We start from the raw sequence: 15,819 nt of genomic DNA on the forward strand, positions 1-15,819 counted from the left end.
TAAAAGTTATTGAGAAGTTATATTTACACACATGCAAGTGATTAGCTCAGTCGGTAGAGCGTGGGACTTTTAATCCTCTGGTCAAGGGTTCAAGTCCCTTACGGGCGGTTTTTTTTCACAAAACTTCCTCTCCTAATTGCTCTACGAGGAGTACAGGAATTATTAAATTACATCCACCATGGATTGTAGTAAAACGTACAGAAATAATATGAAAAAAACTTCGTTTTCTTAAAGAGTTAAAGAGGCTGCGTCCAAAGTCGAACCTTAAAACGTACAGGAATTAGGAAAGGCAGTTGGGGGGCTGCCGCCCCCCAAACCCCCCGCTTTTAAAGACTCTTTTGTACAGGTTTTTTGTTGCCCCCCGCTCTTGGCTTCGGAAAAGCCCTCTTTTAATTAACAAAAAATTGAAATGAATGAATAATGGAATAACTTCGAAAAATGTTAAACACAAGAGGACAGGAGAACCATTGCGCCGAAACTAGTAATTAGTAACAATGAAGTCCCCTCACAACAAAAAAACCTGTACAAAAGAGTCTTTAAAAGCGGGGGGTTTGGGGGGCGGCAGCCCCCCAACTGCCTCTCCTAATTCCTGTACGTTTTAAGATTCGACTTTGGACGCAGCCTCTTTAACTCTTTAAGAAAACGAAGTTTTTTTCATATTATTAGGTGAAGGGGTGTGACTGTGTTCTAACTTAGTTCCATCTAGACTAACTGTTACTCCTGTCGAAATCTCATGGTGTTAGAAGTCTTAAAGGACCTAACTGCTACATTTTGACTGACATATTTTTGAGTAATTTTTTGAGTTTCCGACAGAAGAGATAGCAAAGAATAAATACACAAATTTTCAGGTTTTAGAGTAGAAGCTTCGTATTCAAAGGATTTCCTTAGTCTAACTTGGGAAGAAGTATTCCATTTTTCTCAAGCGACAAATTTAAATTCAGGAAAGTGTGGGGATCCGGTTCAGTAGAATTAAAACTACTACAACTTTCTGTCAATTCACTATAGTCAATGTTATAGACAATGTGATGGCTGATCTTAAAATGAATTCAAAACATGAGTCACTTTAAAAGTACCTCCACCAAAAATTGGTATTTGTTTGAAGGAGCCAGGCTTGTATTTCTTCATAAAATCGATTTTGAAATTTCGAAGGGTCTCAGAAATAGAACCAATGGCTGTATTTATTAGTCAATTGGGTCCATCTTTCATTTGCACATGTTGTGCAAATCAGTCCATCTTTCATTTGCACACCCTTGGTGTGCAAATGACTCTTAATAAAAAATGAATTATGCGGAAAATATTTGAGCATCTTTTGTGTTTAAGTGACAACGCAACTTCGGATAAGGGATCCCTTTGAACCATTCGTATCTGCAGGCTCAGAGAAAAATGTAAAACTAATGGACAGTCGTAAGACAAATACTTCCTTTCGAATTAGCTCTAGCTAAATCAAATAGAATATCTCATGTGATGGGGGAGGTATTTTGAAATCATAGTGTCCAGATTGAACTTTTCTTAGAAGAGCTGAGGTGGAGGGGGTTTTGTAACAGAAGAAAGCACCTGAAAATGGCAATTAAAAAAAATCAAATAATGTCTGCCATCTGTTGTTAAATTACTCAAGCATTTTGAGATAAATGATTGTCCTAAACATCTTTAACCAAATTCATTCTAGAGTGATTGCAGAAATGCAGTCATAGTGAGACCTTCTGAAACAGAGAGGAAAAAAAGCTGATGCACAAGAGTTTCGATTTGTGCTGGATTTGACCTCAGATTATATTTTGTCCTTTGCTTTTCGGTCACTTAAAAAGGGCACTAGAACTTTTAATTTCGTTAGAATGCACCTTGTCCTGATCTTACAGGACCATTATTTCGATATGATCAACCCTGGGGAAAAAATGTGGATCTGTGATCTTTCTTCTGGCAAAAAATAGCAAAATTCCACATTTTTGCAGATAGGAGCTTAAAACTTTAACAGTAGGGTTCTCTCTGATACGCTGAGCCTGATGGTGTGATTCCTTGAATTTGAGGGGGTGTTTTCCCCGTATTTTAAAGATCATACAAATTGTCTCAGGTTCGTAGCTGCTGATGGGTAAACGATGTATCTTGTATATTTGGAACGAACATAATAAGCTGATCTTTTCATGCATCTCTTAATATCAAAATTCCGTGTTTCAGAGTTTTGGTTAGTATTGCGTCGAGTCGCTCCTTACTTTCAGTTCGTTACCATGAACTGTTTGATACTAATTTTGACTACAAGCTTAGCCATTTCTCTGAGATAAGAGGACCAAGGTGAAACGGACATTGTTTATATGTAAGTTGAATAAACACACTTTTTATTACTTTTCTCTTCAGTTACGTTATAGTTTTCCATAAGGTGCCAGGTTTTAGATTGAATGAAAGCTATGCTTTCCATAGATATGCTCATTTTGACGATGGATTTAGCCATTTGTGCATTATTAATCTTTGAATAAATATGGCATTGCTGATTTAGAGTTAGCTCTTATTTTTTTGGGTGACATTTCTCACAAGCAGTTGACTCATAATGCCAAAAAAGCAATTTAAAAAGACGCAAACGTTTGGAGATTGTCTAAGGCCATATTTGGCTTATTAGCCACCCCCTTCCCTCCTTTTTTTGAAATTTTTGTTTTGTTTAAATAACAACTATTTCAATCCTCCAAATAATTCTGAAAAATGTACTGAGTGAGAATTGAACGCTAGCCGTCCGTGTGGCAGCTGAGTGTATCTACCGCTAAATCATTTATGTTCAATGTATCAAACAGTTCGTGGTAAAGAACTGTAGTAAGGAGCGACCCGACACAATAGTAACCGAAACTCTAAAAAATAGAATTTTGATACCAATAGCTACATCAAAAGAATCGCATTATAATTCTGATTTTAAATATATAATTTTCATCAAGTTCAGTCTTACCAATCAAAAGTTACGAGCCTGAGAAAATTTGCGTTTTTTTAGAAAATGGGGGGAAACACCCCCTGAAAGTAATAGAATCTTAACGAAAATCACACCCTCAGATTCAGCGTATCAGAGAACCCTACTGTAGAAGTTTCAAGCTCCTATCTACAAAAATGTGGAATTTTGTATTTTTTGCTAGAAGGCAGATCACGGATGCGTGTTTATTTGTTTGTTTGTTTTTTGTTTTGTTTTTTTTTCCAGGGGTGATCGTATCGACCCAGTTGTCCTAGAATGTTGCGAGAGGGCTCATTCTAACGGAAATGAAAAGTTCTAGTGCCCTTTTTAAGTGACCAAAAAAATTGGAGGGCACCTAGGCCCCCTCTCACGCTAATTATTTTCCCAAAGTCAACGGATCAAAATTCTGAGATAGCCATTTTATTCAGAGTAATCGAAAAACCTTATAACTATGTCTTTGGGGACGACTTACTCCCCCACAGTCCCCGTGTGAGGGGCAACAAGTTACAAACTTTGACCAGTGCTTACATATAGTAATGGTTATTGGGAAGTGTACAGGCATTTTCAGGAGGATTTTTTGGTTGGGGGGAGGGGTTGACAAGAGGGGGATATGCTGGGGGAACTCTCCATCGAGACTTTGTCATGGGGGGAATTTCCATGAAGGGAGCGCAGGATTTATTAGCATTATTTAAAAAAAAACAATGAAAAAATAAATATGAAAAAGTTTTTTCAGCTGGAAGTAAGAAACAGCATTAAAACTTAAAACAAACAGATATTACCCATATGAGGGGTTCACCTCGTTCTAATACCTCGCTCTTCGCGCTAAAGTATTTTTAGTAATTTCAACTATTTATTCTACGGCTTTTGTGATTCAGGGGTCATTCTTAATGAATTGGGACAAAATTTAAGCTTTAGTGTAAAGAGCGAGGTACTGACGAGGGGGTGAACCCCCTTATATATGTATTAAAAACATGATAATACAAAAGTTCTTTACGTAAGCTAATTTATAAGTTATGTAAATCTTTTACTAATAAAAAGATTCGTAAAAAATTAAAAGTTCTAGTTGCCTTTTTAATTAACCAAAAATCGGAGGGCAACTAGGCTTCCTCCCCCGGTCTTTTCTTCTCAAAATCATTCGATCAAATTATGAGAAAGCCATTTAGCCAAAAAAAATATGCAAATTTTGTTTTAATTATTCCTCTGCGGAGAGCCAAAATCAAAACATGCATTGATTCAAAAACATTCAGAAATTAAATAAAAAAAACAAAGTTTTTTTTAACTGAAAGTAAGGAGCGACATTAAAACTTAAAACGAACAGAAATTACTTCGTATATGAAAGAGGCTGCTTCCTCATCAACGCCCCGCTCTTTACGCTAAAGTTTTTTACTGTTTTAAAAAGTAGAGTTGAGAGAAAGAGTCAAACTTTAGCGTAAAGAGTGGGGCGTTGATGAGGAAGCAGCCTCTTTCATATACGAAGTAATTTCTGTTCGTTTTAAGTTTTAATGTCGCTCCTTACTTTCAGTTAAAAAACTTGTTTTTTTTTTATTTAATGAACAGGAAGAGGGGAGCAGCCTTTAGTAAAAAGTTGTTTTACTTACAAAAAAACGCGCTTTCATTCTATCTGACATCCAACCTGACAAAGCCAAGGTTCGATTTTATCTAAATCGTGAAACCCGTAAAAAGTTATAAAGAACTTAAAGAGAAAAACGACAACAAAACTTTTACTTATTCCCAAAACCAGAATTTTATGAGACCGTTGGTTCCAATGTTGGGTTTTCGATATACTCTCTAGAATCTACCCAGTGAGTAAGCGTGGAGAAATAGCAAAACCGGGTGTTTATTTTGTTAAAATGACCGTGAGACGTTTGGATCAGATTCACCACTTTGAATATTTTCTAACAATTATCTTGAATTTTTCTTTTCTTTGATATAACCCCGGTGACATGCTTCACGAAAAATGGCGTTCCCCGTTTCTATATTTAATTGATTTGATAATATACATTAGCTCCGTAAATAAAAAAAAGAGAGAAAACAAAATCGAAAGAAATCAATAAGATTATCTTTGAAAGAAATAAATGAAATGTGTTTGGAGTACTTTTGCGAATGTCTAACGGGAAATTAAATTGTTTTGATTTTGTAATTGTAATTCTAAAAAGAAAAGAAAATGTTTTACTCGGAAAAACGACAATAAAAATTACCGATCAGGAAAAACTGACTAGATTTATTTGTATCCCTAGTATACATTTATATCATAATAAAAATATTTGAGGAATAAAATGTCGCGGGAGTATTTTTCATCAATCCCTATCAGGATATTTAATTGTTTTGATCGAGATGATTGGGAATCTAGAAAAAAAAACCAAATGGTAATTACCTATCATGAAGGGAAAAAAACGAAAATAGGAAAAAACGAAAAATATAATTACCTATCATGACGGAAAAAGCGAAAATGATAATTACCTATCATGAAGGGAAAAAAACGAAAATAGGAAAAAAAAACCAAATGATAATTACCTGTCACGACGGAAAAAACGAAAATGATAATTACCTATCATGAAGGAAAAAAAACGAAAATGATAATTACCTATCATGAAGGTCTCGTAGCTCTCGTTCGTGCTTGATTTTCAACTGAGAAATTTCTCCTTCTTTTTCCAGAATGGAAACACAGTATTCACTTCGGATTCTGCTTACTTCACCACGTAATTTGTTCCTTTCATCTTCAAGAAGTTCCAGCTCACCTCTCATTTCTGACTGTACAACTTTCTTTAGATCATCTTTTTCACTCGAGTACTTAGTGATTTTCTGGGAAAAAAATACTAATGATAAACGATTAGAAATTGACTATAAAAAAATATTCAAAAATAATTATTCAGAAAATATTATTTGAAGAAAATGATTAAAAAAAAGAAGAGTTGACTAGAAGGAATCTAGAAATTGGGTTTTAAAGAAGCTGTGTCATTTATAATAAAGGCAAATAAATATGTAGCAATAATAAGTAAATTATGATTAAATCAAAAAATTAATAATTACAATTAATAAATCGTTATTTTGATTTATTCAATAAACATTATGTAATAACATTTAATATTATAATTAAATAATAAATAAATATTTATGTATATAAATAAAAATAATTTATAAAATTACAAATCCATAAAATATGGTAAATTCATTGAATATAAAATAATTTTAATATTAAACAAATATTTACAAAGTATTTTGTTAAGCAAATGTTTGAGGAAAAAGTGTTTTTGAGAAATAGAAACTATTTTTGACAATTGTTTTGCAATTATCGTGTATTGGAAATAAGCTAGTGCGTTTTAATACTTTACTACTATTTGAGGATTAGCTTTCAAAGTAAACAGGGAATGATATTAGCTTCAGCCATGAATTCTAACCATTTACTGTTTCTTCGCAGAATGAAAGAAAATTAGAAATTTTTTTTGCACCGATTTTTTTTCTATTTTTTTTTTATAATTATTCCAAAATAAATTGTATAAATCACTACACTTTTATATTTATATCAGTACTTTTGGCTTGAAAAATTTTCAGTGCCAATCATAAAAAAAATGAATTTTAGAACATTGATATTAAATTGCCCGTACCAAAAATAATTTTCAACCTTTCGAGTTTTCTTATTTGGTTGTGTGTTGGATTAGCAAACATAATGAGATTTTTTCAAATATCACATAAATTGGACATATAAGGGTCTACTTTCGCTAATAAATTTGTCTGAAATGCTAAATACTAAAACAATGAACGTCATAAACTTATACTTTTTCTTTTACCAGTTGGAGGAAAGAAAATTTCAGTGCTGATATTAAAAAGAAAATGGAGTTTTAGAATATTGATCTTAAATTGTCCGGACCAAAAATAATTTTCGAATTCCGAATTTTCTTATTTGGTTGTGTCTTGAATCAGCAAACATAACGAGATTTTTTCAGATATCACATAACTGGCGCACAAAACTGGTCTACTTTCATTTATAAATTTGTCTGAAATGCTAAATGCTCAAAAATAAACGTCATAAACTTATACTTTTTCTTTTATCAATTGGTGGCACGAAAATTTTCAGTGCTAATATTAAAAAACAAAATGGAGTTTTAAAACATCGATATTAATTTGTTCGTACCAAAAATAATTTTCAACCTTCCGAGTTTTCTTATTTAGTTGTATGTTGAATTAGCAAACATGACGAGATTTTTTCAAATATCACATAACTTGCGCATAAAGGGGTCTACTTTCATTTATAAATTTGTCTGAAATGTTAAATGCTCAAAAAATAAACGTCATAAAATTATACTTTTTCTTTTATCAATTGGAGGCAAGAAAATTTTCAGTGCTAGTAAAATAAAAATAATAAAAAAAAGTTTTAGAACATTGATATTAAATTGTCCGCACCAAAAATAATTTTCAACCTTCCGAGTTTTTTTTTTTTTTATTTAGTTTTGTGTTGAATTAGCAAACATAACGAGATTTTTTCAAATATCACATAACTTGTGCATTAAAGTGTCTACTTTCATTTATAAATTTGTCTCAAATGCTAAATGTTAAAAAAAATAAACGTCATAAACTTATACGTTTTCTTTTATCAATGGGAGGCAAGAAAATTTTCAGTTCTAACATAAAAAAAAATGGAGTTTTAGAACATTGATATTGAATTGTCTTTACCAAACATAATTTTCAACCTACCGAGTTTTCTTATTTAGTTGTGTGTTCGATGAGCAAACCAAATATTCAAATTAAACATTTGGTCCTCATGAATTGAAAATAAAGCTCACAAACAAATTTTACTTCGAATTTGAAAATGTAATCCAAATTTTTCGCGATTCATAGCTTCATCGTAATGATATATTAAGTGATTTTTATCCAAAATGCAAACATTTCATCCCTCATAAACACGCTAAGAAAAATACGAAGCAATAATTGTGTGCACTGGAAAAACATGATCAAGACAAATATGTTAACCAAAACAATATCTATTACGAAAACCCATGTGTTAGTGACGGTTGTTTCAACCCCTACAAGCAATTACATATTCAAAACTCTACTTGTAAACCAATAAAGGAATAAATTAAAAATTTGAGTTTAGCCTGCGCAACAGTACTGAAAAGCTCCCATTGAAAAATCAATTTAGTTGAAATCTCGCCCGCTTTTTGTTGAAAAACCAGAAAACTCAGATTTCCACCTTAAGATTTGATACTTAAAATTTTATTGAAATTTGAGTATGATAGGGAGACTCCATTTATGCTGCAGAACTGTGAAGAAGCTTTCTTCATCCAAACACTATGTTGTCGATGTTTCCATTTCATTATTTTTTTTTTAATAAATTATCCCCACCAAAGCCAGTGATAATTTCTTCAAGACTGGAGTTAAATGGCTATAGGTTCCCAAGATACTAAAAAATGTTGTTTTTTAATATTTTAGTGCAAAATGAATATTTATTTAAAGAAGAAAAAATTTTTTCCAAAGTAAATACTGTTTGATTTTGAAACAACCCAATATAACTACAGAAAAAAAATAACAAATATGTTTAAAACGGGGAAGATAAAAAAATTATGATCACGTAATTTAAATTAGGCATAATCAATTTTGAACAATAAACAAATTTCTTGAGCCAAAAAATGTATCTTCAGTGTTTAGGTTATTATTCCCCCCTCCCTCCTCTTACCCTTATTAAAGTCTGTGGATGACTTTATTGTTTATATATCTTTGTGCATCATGTTTAATTCGTTGTACCGGCACAACAACTGCCCGAGCTTCTTTTAGATATTTAATCAATTGAATAGGATGAAGATCAATCAGCAAATCTAGCCAGATTTTTCTACCGCCAAAAATTTCACATAAATAATGTTTGATTTTATTTTAGAAACAAAAAGGTAAAACAATGGGGAATTAATACGAGACAGGGCCGTATCAAGGATTTTTTTTTCTGGGGGGCTATAAAAGGATGCTTTTCGGGGGGGGACAGAAAACCCTAAAAAACATCAAAATTTGATTATATGCACTTTTAAACCTCCCCTGAATACGGTCTTGATCTAAGACAATGAAAGTTTTAACACCTAATGAATATTTCGGCTCTATATCCGGGGACCGTCCTCCTCAAAGCACATTTAAAAATCTTACAATAGATACTATCATTAAAACTAAAATTCAAAGAGTCTTAGAATCATCACCTCAAGGAATTTAAATTAAGACTCTCATTGGAAGTGCAACCGGTCCTGGCTTAATTTCCTTAAAGTAATGATTAATGAGTACGAAATATTGTTGTTGTTTTTTAAATTTACTTACCTATCGAAAAGAAAAACTTGAAACAAATGTGTTTAAGACTGGGAATAAAAACAAAATTTTGATCGTGTATTTCAATTAGGTACAAGATCATTCGAGCAAAGCATAACTTTCAGGATCCAAACACTGTGTTTTCATTATTTTTGGGCTATTTTTCTTATCTCCACCACCCACCAGTCCCTCATCAGAGTTCGTTGTTAATTGTTTCAAGTCTACAATTAAGTGGGTAAGATTCTAACTATATTTGAATTTTGTTACAAAATATATGTATTTACTAAGAGAAAACATTTAATGCTAGAAGATCTAGCTATTTTGTAATAAATGAATAAGAAACACAGAAACTATTTTAGAAATGCATTTAGAAACTGCTATGAGCAAAATAAGAAACAAAGATGCTTCAGAAAAAGTTATATTCTCAAAAAATCAGGATTGTATCAGGGATATCGGGTTGTATCGGGATACCGAGGAAGTCAAGCCGCCTTCTTCTCCTTCTGGAAACCTTTTATATTGCAAAAATAGATTTAAATACTACACATAAAAGTTAAAAAACTGTAATTGTCTGTGACAATTCCCAGCACTTGAGAGACAAGTATAAAAAAGTTAAAAGTAATCTTTCCCCTTCCCCTGGGTAAAACCTCACAATTCTTACAATTTATCCGTAGTTTCCAACGGTATTCATTTGAATCGTCATTTTTGATTCGTTGGTGCATTGCGTCCTGGCTTTCAGCCCCTCCAGGTAGGACTAATCACGTTTTGGAGAAGAGATTGGGGAGGAGTGTACACAGCTCTGTCAATATCAGGCCACAGAACACTGCGATGACTTTGGAGTAATACTCAAACTGCTCGTTGTGGTGAGCTATAGATAAGAAGTCACTCGTGCTAGTAGTAAGCAAATCTGAGCTAAAAGAGTTTATACCTGATGTTTTAAGAACAAATGCTCAAACACAAGAGGAATTCGAAAGGGCGGCTGAGAAGGGGTTGAGTGAAAAAGTAGGGGGATTGAGGAGGAGGCATCACACCAGTTTCTGTTCGTATTAAGTTTTATTGTAGCTCTTTACATTTGTAAACAAAATGCTTTTGTTTATTAGCTACTGTTTTCATTCAATAAATATCAACTTACCGTCTGTGCTTCCTCCAGTTCTTTGGTCCTTAAAGAAAATGAAACGCGTAAAGAAGCAATTTCTTCTTCCTTGGTAGAGAGATTCGTCCGTAAATTTAAAATTTTTGCTTTTTGTTCATCTATTCTTGCCTCAAGCTCACTAATTTCAGATCTGAATTTCTCCTTTAAATTCTTTAATGTCTGCTCATGTTGTGACTCCTGATGACTTCTCATTTTGCTCATCTCGTCAGCAAAGTTTTCTTGCATCATTTTAGCTTCTTTTTCTCCTTGCTGCAATTTTGAACTTAGATTGGAATTCAAAATTGTTAGATTTTGAACTTTTTGCTCGTAGCTTTCATTAAGCCTGTCTAACGCTTCTTCTTTTTCTCTTCGTAAGGTATCAGAAAGCGATTTGATTTGCATTTGATTTTTGCTTTCAATCAGCTTAAGTTCGGAATTTGCTTCTTCAGCGAGGTATGCTTTTTCGCGGGAGAATTTTTCCTGGAGCTTTCTAACATAATCTTCATTCTCCTGTTGAATTCTAGCAAGCTCTGAACTAGCTCTATCCCGCTCTCTATTTAATTCTGCTTCAAGTCTCGTGTGTCGTTCCATGTATGACCTTTCTAAGTCATTAATTTCTCTTTCCAATTTTGTTTGAAAAGATTCGCGTTCTTTAGCACACGCTGCATCTTTTTCCAACTAAAATAAAAACTTTCAAACTAAAGAGGCAACTATTTTCTAAAAAAAAACGCATCACGTAAATCCCTATTAATAAATAACCAAGAAATTAGAATAAAATCCAACATAAATCTGACGTTTCCCAGAATTTCAAAGCTTCAAAAGAAGACGCAAAAAGATACAAACTATAAGGTAGTTACTGGACAGTATAAATATAAATAAGAGATTTAAGAGTAAAACTGGCCATCTATTTGGAATTTGAGGAAAAGTATGAATAGATTGTGAAGAGGAGATTTTTCTGGGGAGGGAATACCTAGCCTCCTCTTTCTCCATATATTCCCATTTATTTATCCATTGCTGCATTTTTTTCTGACTGAAAAAACTTTTAAATTAAAAAAGACAACTATTTTTTAAAAACAAAGACACATCACATAAATCCCTATTAATATACAAACTCAGAAATTAGAATAAAATCCAACATAAATCTGACGTTTCCCAGAAATTCAAAGCTTCAAAAGAAGACGCAAAAAGATACAAACTATAAGGTAGTTACTGGACAGTATAAACATAAATAAGAGATTCAAGAGTAAAACTGGCCATCTATTAGGAATTTGAGGAAAAGTATGAATAGATTGTGAAGAGGAGATTTTTCTGGGGAGGGAATACCTACCCTCCTCTTTCTCCATATATTCCCATTTATTTATCAATTGCTGCATCTTTTTCTGACTGAAAAAACTTTCAAATTAAAAAAGACAACTATTTTCTAAAAAAAAGACACATCGCATAAATCCCTATTAATAAATAAACTCAAAAATTAGAATAAAATCCAACATAAATCTGACGTTTCCCAGAATTTCAAAGCTTCAAAAGAAGACGCAAAAGGATACAAACTATAAGGTAGTTACTGGACAGTATAAATATAAATAAGAGATTCAAGAGTAAAACTGGCCATCTATTTGGAATTTGAGGAAAAGTATGAATAGATTGTGAAGAGGAGATTTTTCTGAGGAGGGAATACCTACCCTCCTCTTTCTCCATATATTCCTATTTGTCTATCACATGCTTCATCTTTTTCTGACAGAAGAAGAAGGTTAAATGCACTTCTTAAATAATAAATTAACAAAACCATGAGAATCAAATGCAACAGACATTCTGCCCTAATATAGAGAAAAGACTCATACAAGTTGATTCAAAGGTTTATGGTTTAGGGTAATGCTTTTTAAGGCTTCTTATGAATAATTAGGATTCAACGTATTCTGTGCGACAAAATAAAACTAAGAATTAAAAGGAAAAACATGAAATCGTATGCTTTTTACATCTTGGATAAGAAATTTCAGCGGGAGATTTAAAAGGTGCTTTCATGTCTATTATAAAGATGTAAAAAATGATATACAGAATTTTTAATTTGGTTCATAATATCCATATATGGATATTCTAATATCCATTATATCCATATTGTCCTTTTCACATCTGCTGTTTTGTGAAGTAATTTCTGGCAGATCAGGAATTGGATAACTGAATTTAAAAGGTTATAATTGTGAAGTGAAGTTGACGACGAGGTTCAAGTAAAAGAAATCATACTGGAAATAAAGATAATAAAGGAAAAACATGCTAAACTGAATATTTATATTTTACGTCACTTCTAGAAAAGATTAATCTTACAAAATAGATATCATCTGATTGTTTTCAATAAGTCTCACTAGAATTGGTGATTTTGTGCTAAAATGCTACTGCTTCCTTCCTTAAAATCACTGCTAAAACAAGAATTTGAGAAGAAAGTTATAATAGAAAAAAAAGACTTCTTATAATAAGAAGAATTCTTATAATAGAATTCATTGCAGACATAATATTCTGTAAATTAAGGTAAATACTATCATTATATATGCTGTAGGCACTAAAAAACTGCGTCATTGACAGTTATTTTTTTTCCTTTTGCAGAGCAACTGCAAGTTTCATTATTTTTTCTTTTTTTCTTTTTTTAATGTTTTCTTTGCATAGTCATGGACCCTATAAGGTTCAAAACATTTTTGAACTTTTGAAACGAAAAACTCAAATTACATGATTCTTTCTCATATTTTTAGAAGCATCTGTACTTTTTCTTTTGTTAATTGAAGATGAGAAAAGAATAATGAAAGCAACAGGGATAATAAGAAATCATTGAACAAATAAAACAGAAGGAAAAGAAAGAGGGAGAGAGAGGGAGAAAAAGTCAAATAGAAGATAATGTTTGAAGAACTTATCTCGAATATTATAGGCAATTGTTCGCACTGCTTCTAGTGTTCAGCGGCAGGTTAAATAAGTACCCCCACGAAAAATATGAATTTTTATGATTGTTTCAATTTTTTTCATATTTTCCTCGGGATTCTTTGTTTCCATGCTCTTCAGAATTAACCCCTCTACCCTAAAAAACTTTCGCACGCTGCTATTCTAAAACCTTTTAAATTGATCATAGCTATACAATACGGATAAAAGTGGGGAAAAATAAAATATTAATGATACTATTTAAGAAATGTGTTTTAGCGCACTACTATTTGTTAAAACCAAGATGATTTAATGTTTTAATATTCCCCACGTTGATGATAGAGCCATGTTCCTTACCTTAGAATGACGAAAGTTTTGAGCTTCACATTGTCGTTTTCCCATATGGAAACTTACCTGCTAAAGCCATCACACTCAAGTTCTTGGTCTGACAGAACCGGTTTCTTTCTGTATTTGTCCTTGGTTGAATACCGGTTGACTCTGGTGAATGTCGACATTCATCGGTAAATGTCCAAAATACCTTTCTTTCTCCTTGGATTTTTAGTCAGCGTTGACAGTCTATTTTTTCAATTTGATGCAAGGTTTGTTGATGACAGGTTAGGGTAGAATAAAACAGGTTTGGTCAGTTTAGTTTAGTCTAAGCTTTTAACCGATTTCTGATATCTAGAACCAAATTTAACCAGAACTAATCTAAACTAAGATTAAATAAAAAAAAACTAATTTTTTTAGCTGAAAGTAAGGAGCGACATTAAAACTTAAAACGAACAGAAATTACTCCGTATATGAAATGAGTTGTCCCCTCCGCAATCCCTCGCTCTTTACGCTAAAGCTTTAAATTGTTTTAAAAAGTAGAATTGTGGCAAAGAGTCAAAGTATCATGTTAAAACATGATTCATTGTCGACATGATTCATGTTTTGACATGTTTGAAACACCATATATTTTCTCATGTTTTGAACTCCTCATTACCATTTTTAACCCGATTGCCTGTACCAGACATTGTGATGTCTTCTTCACAACATATTTGCTGATATTAATTGCACACTGAATATAATTGCCGTTACCTGGAATTGACACTTCATATTCTCAATCTGACTCAGATTATTCGATGTCAGAGTATCTTGAAGTCTCTGTAATTCAGCCCGATGGAGCGTTCGTATAGTGTCGAGTTCTTGTTTGTGCTGATCCATGAGTCTGTGAAGCTCTGGCTCAAGGCCACGGACTGTCATTTCCTGTTAATGGAAAGAAACTTCTAACTGACTTAACACTTGAATAAGATTAACTAGCCTTTGTGTTCTAATTCTTTGTGTTCTCTTTGCGTCATTTCTAAGCCGGTTTATATAGCCTTACATTAAAATTTTATTTCGAAGACAAATTTAGAAAACCTAGATGATGGGGGGGGGGTGAGTAGCAACGCCATAGGCATTTTAAGACCACCCAGAGCAACCACTCTTTTCTTCCTTAATGATTTAGGATTACGAACAACTTTAACGGCGATTCCCTCAGGACTTAGTGCAGGTGCATGTTTCGAGACGTTTTTAAAACATTTTTTCTTCAAGGGTTTTTCAAGACGTTTCGAGAAATTTCAAGACCTTTTCAAAGACATTTTGTTCAAGACGTTTTTCAAGATATTTCAAGACGTTTCTAAGATTTTTTTTTCTACAAGATATTTTCATGATTTCTTTAGTTCTTACGTAATAGAGAGTTTTACCAGTGTTAAAGTGGGCGCATTGTAACGTGACATGGTTGACTCAAGGGTGCCGTTGGGACCCCCCCCCCCCTTTTGTAACTGAGCGCAGCACACGTGGGTGTTGCGTAATGACGGGGGGAATACGTGGATGTTACGTAATACTTTAAGAGATTTCTTTCTTTCAAGGGCGTTTTCTCAGGGAACCTTTATATTCTTATCATTTTTGTCCTCAGTGGGATTCGAAAGGGCCATTTCCATCCAATGGAACTGCACCCTATACAGCTGTACCAGCAATCCGTTTCTAATATTTTTATTCAGAAATTAGATTTTACGAAATAACCAATGGCACATGTGGAGTCCCGCTTACTAGAATGATTAAGCTATTGATTACGTGTTTCCTATGACTGCAATAATTGAGATGCACAGGGGAAAATCGATTACTTAGTTATATTTTATGTGCACCTGCTTGCTGATTAAAGCTGTCGAAGGGCTATAGACCCAGAAAAAGTGATTCTTCGCTTCTTAGTGATATGATCACTAAGCTCACTTGCTCAAAATATAGAAAAATGGGGGTACAAAACATGTAGCTTAATTCTATGCTTTGGTCATTTTTTTTTCGTATTATTTTCTCTCAATTTCCAGCCTGTGAGAATCAATGAATGTCCCAAGCCCTAGCAGGCATTTCCAACAGGTTGGGGGTCTAGCGACCAAGCCCAGAATGGGATGGCGAGTTTCAGTGCCAGCGCATTTCTAGAAAGATTCAATTCTCTTTTTGAGGCAACAAAGAAATGCTTATTTTATCCAGAAGTGAATTTACCAACACGGTAAATCGTGCTTGATCAATTGTCGACTAGTCATGATGGTTTAGAGGTGCTGAAGGACCAAGG

At 33.1% G+C, this 15,819-nt stretch overlaps 1 protein-coding gene across 1 annotated transcript in view; it reads right to left on the bottom strand.

Annotated features, from left to right (window-relative positions):
• LOC136032489 (centrosomal protein of 131 kDa-like) overlaps positions 1-15,819 on the bottom strand; it is a 30,815-nt gene that overhangs the window by 1,371 nt on the left and 13,625 nt on the right. The window contains exons 3-5 of the mRNA XM_065712800.1: positions 14,307-14,474; positions 10,329-11,006; positions 5,505-5,722 (exon numbers count right to left, since the gene is read on the bottom strand). Coding sequence (XP_065568872.1) covers positions 5,505-5,722; positions 10,329-11,006; positions 14,307-14,474 — 1,064 coding nt within the window. The remainder of the gene's footprint in view (positions 1-5,504; positions 5,723-10,328; positions 11,007-14,306; positions 14,475-15,819) is intronic.

Source organism: Artemia franciscana, chromosome 10 (genome assembly GCF_032884065.1).
Source record: "Artemia franciscana chromosome 10, ASM3288406v1, whole genome shotgun sequence".
In the NCBI taxonomy this organism is placed as follows: Eukaryota; Metazoa; Arthropoda; class Branchiopoda; order Anostraca; family Artemiidae; genus Artemia; species Artemia franciscana.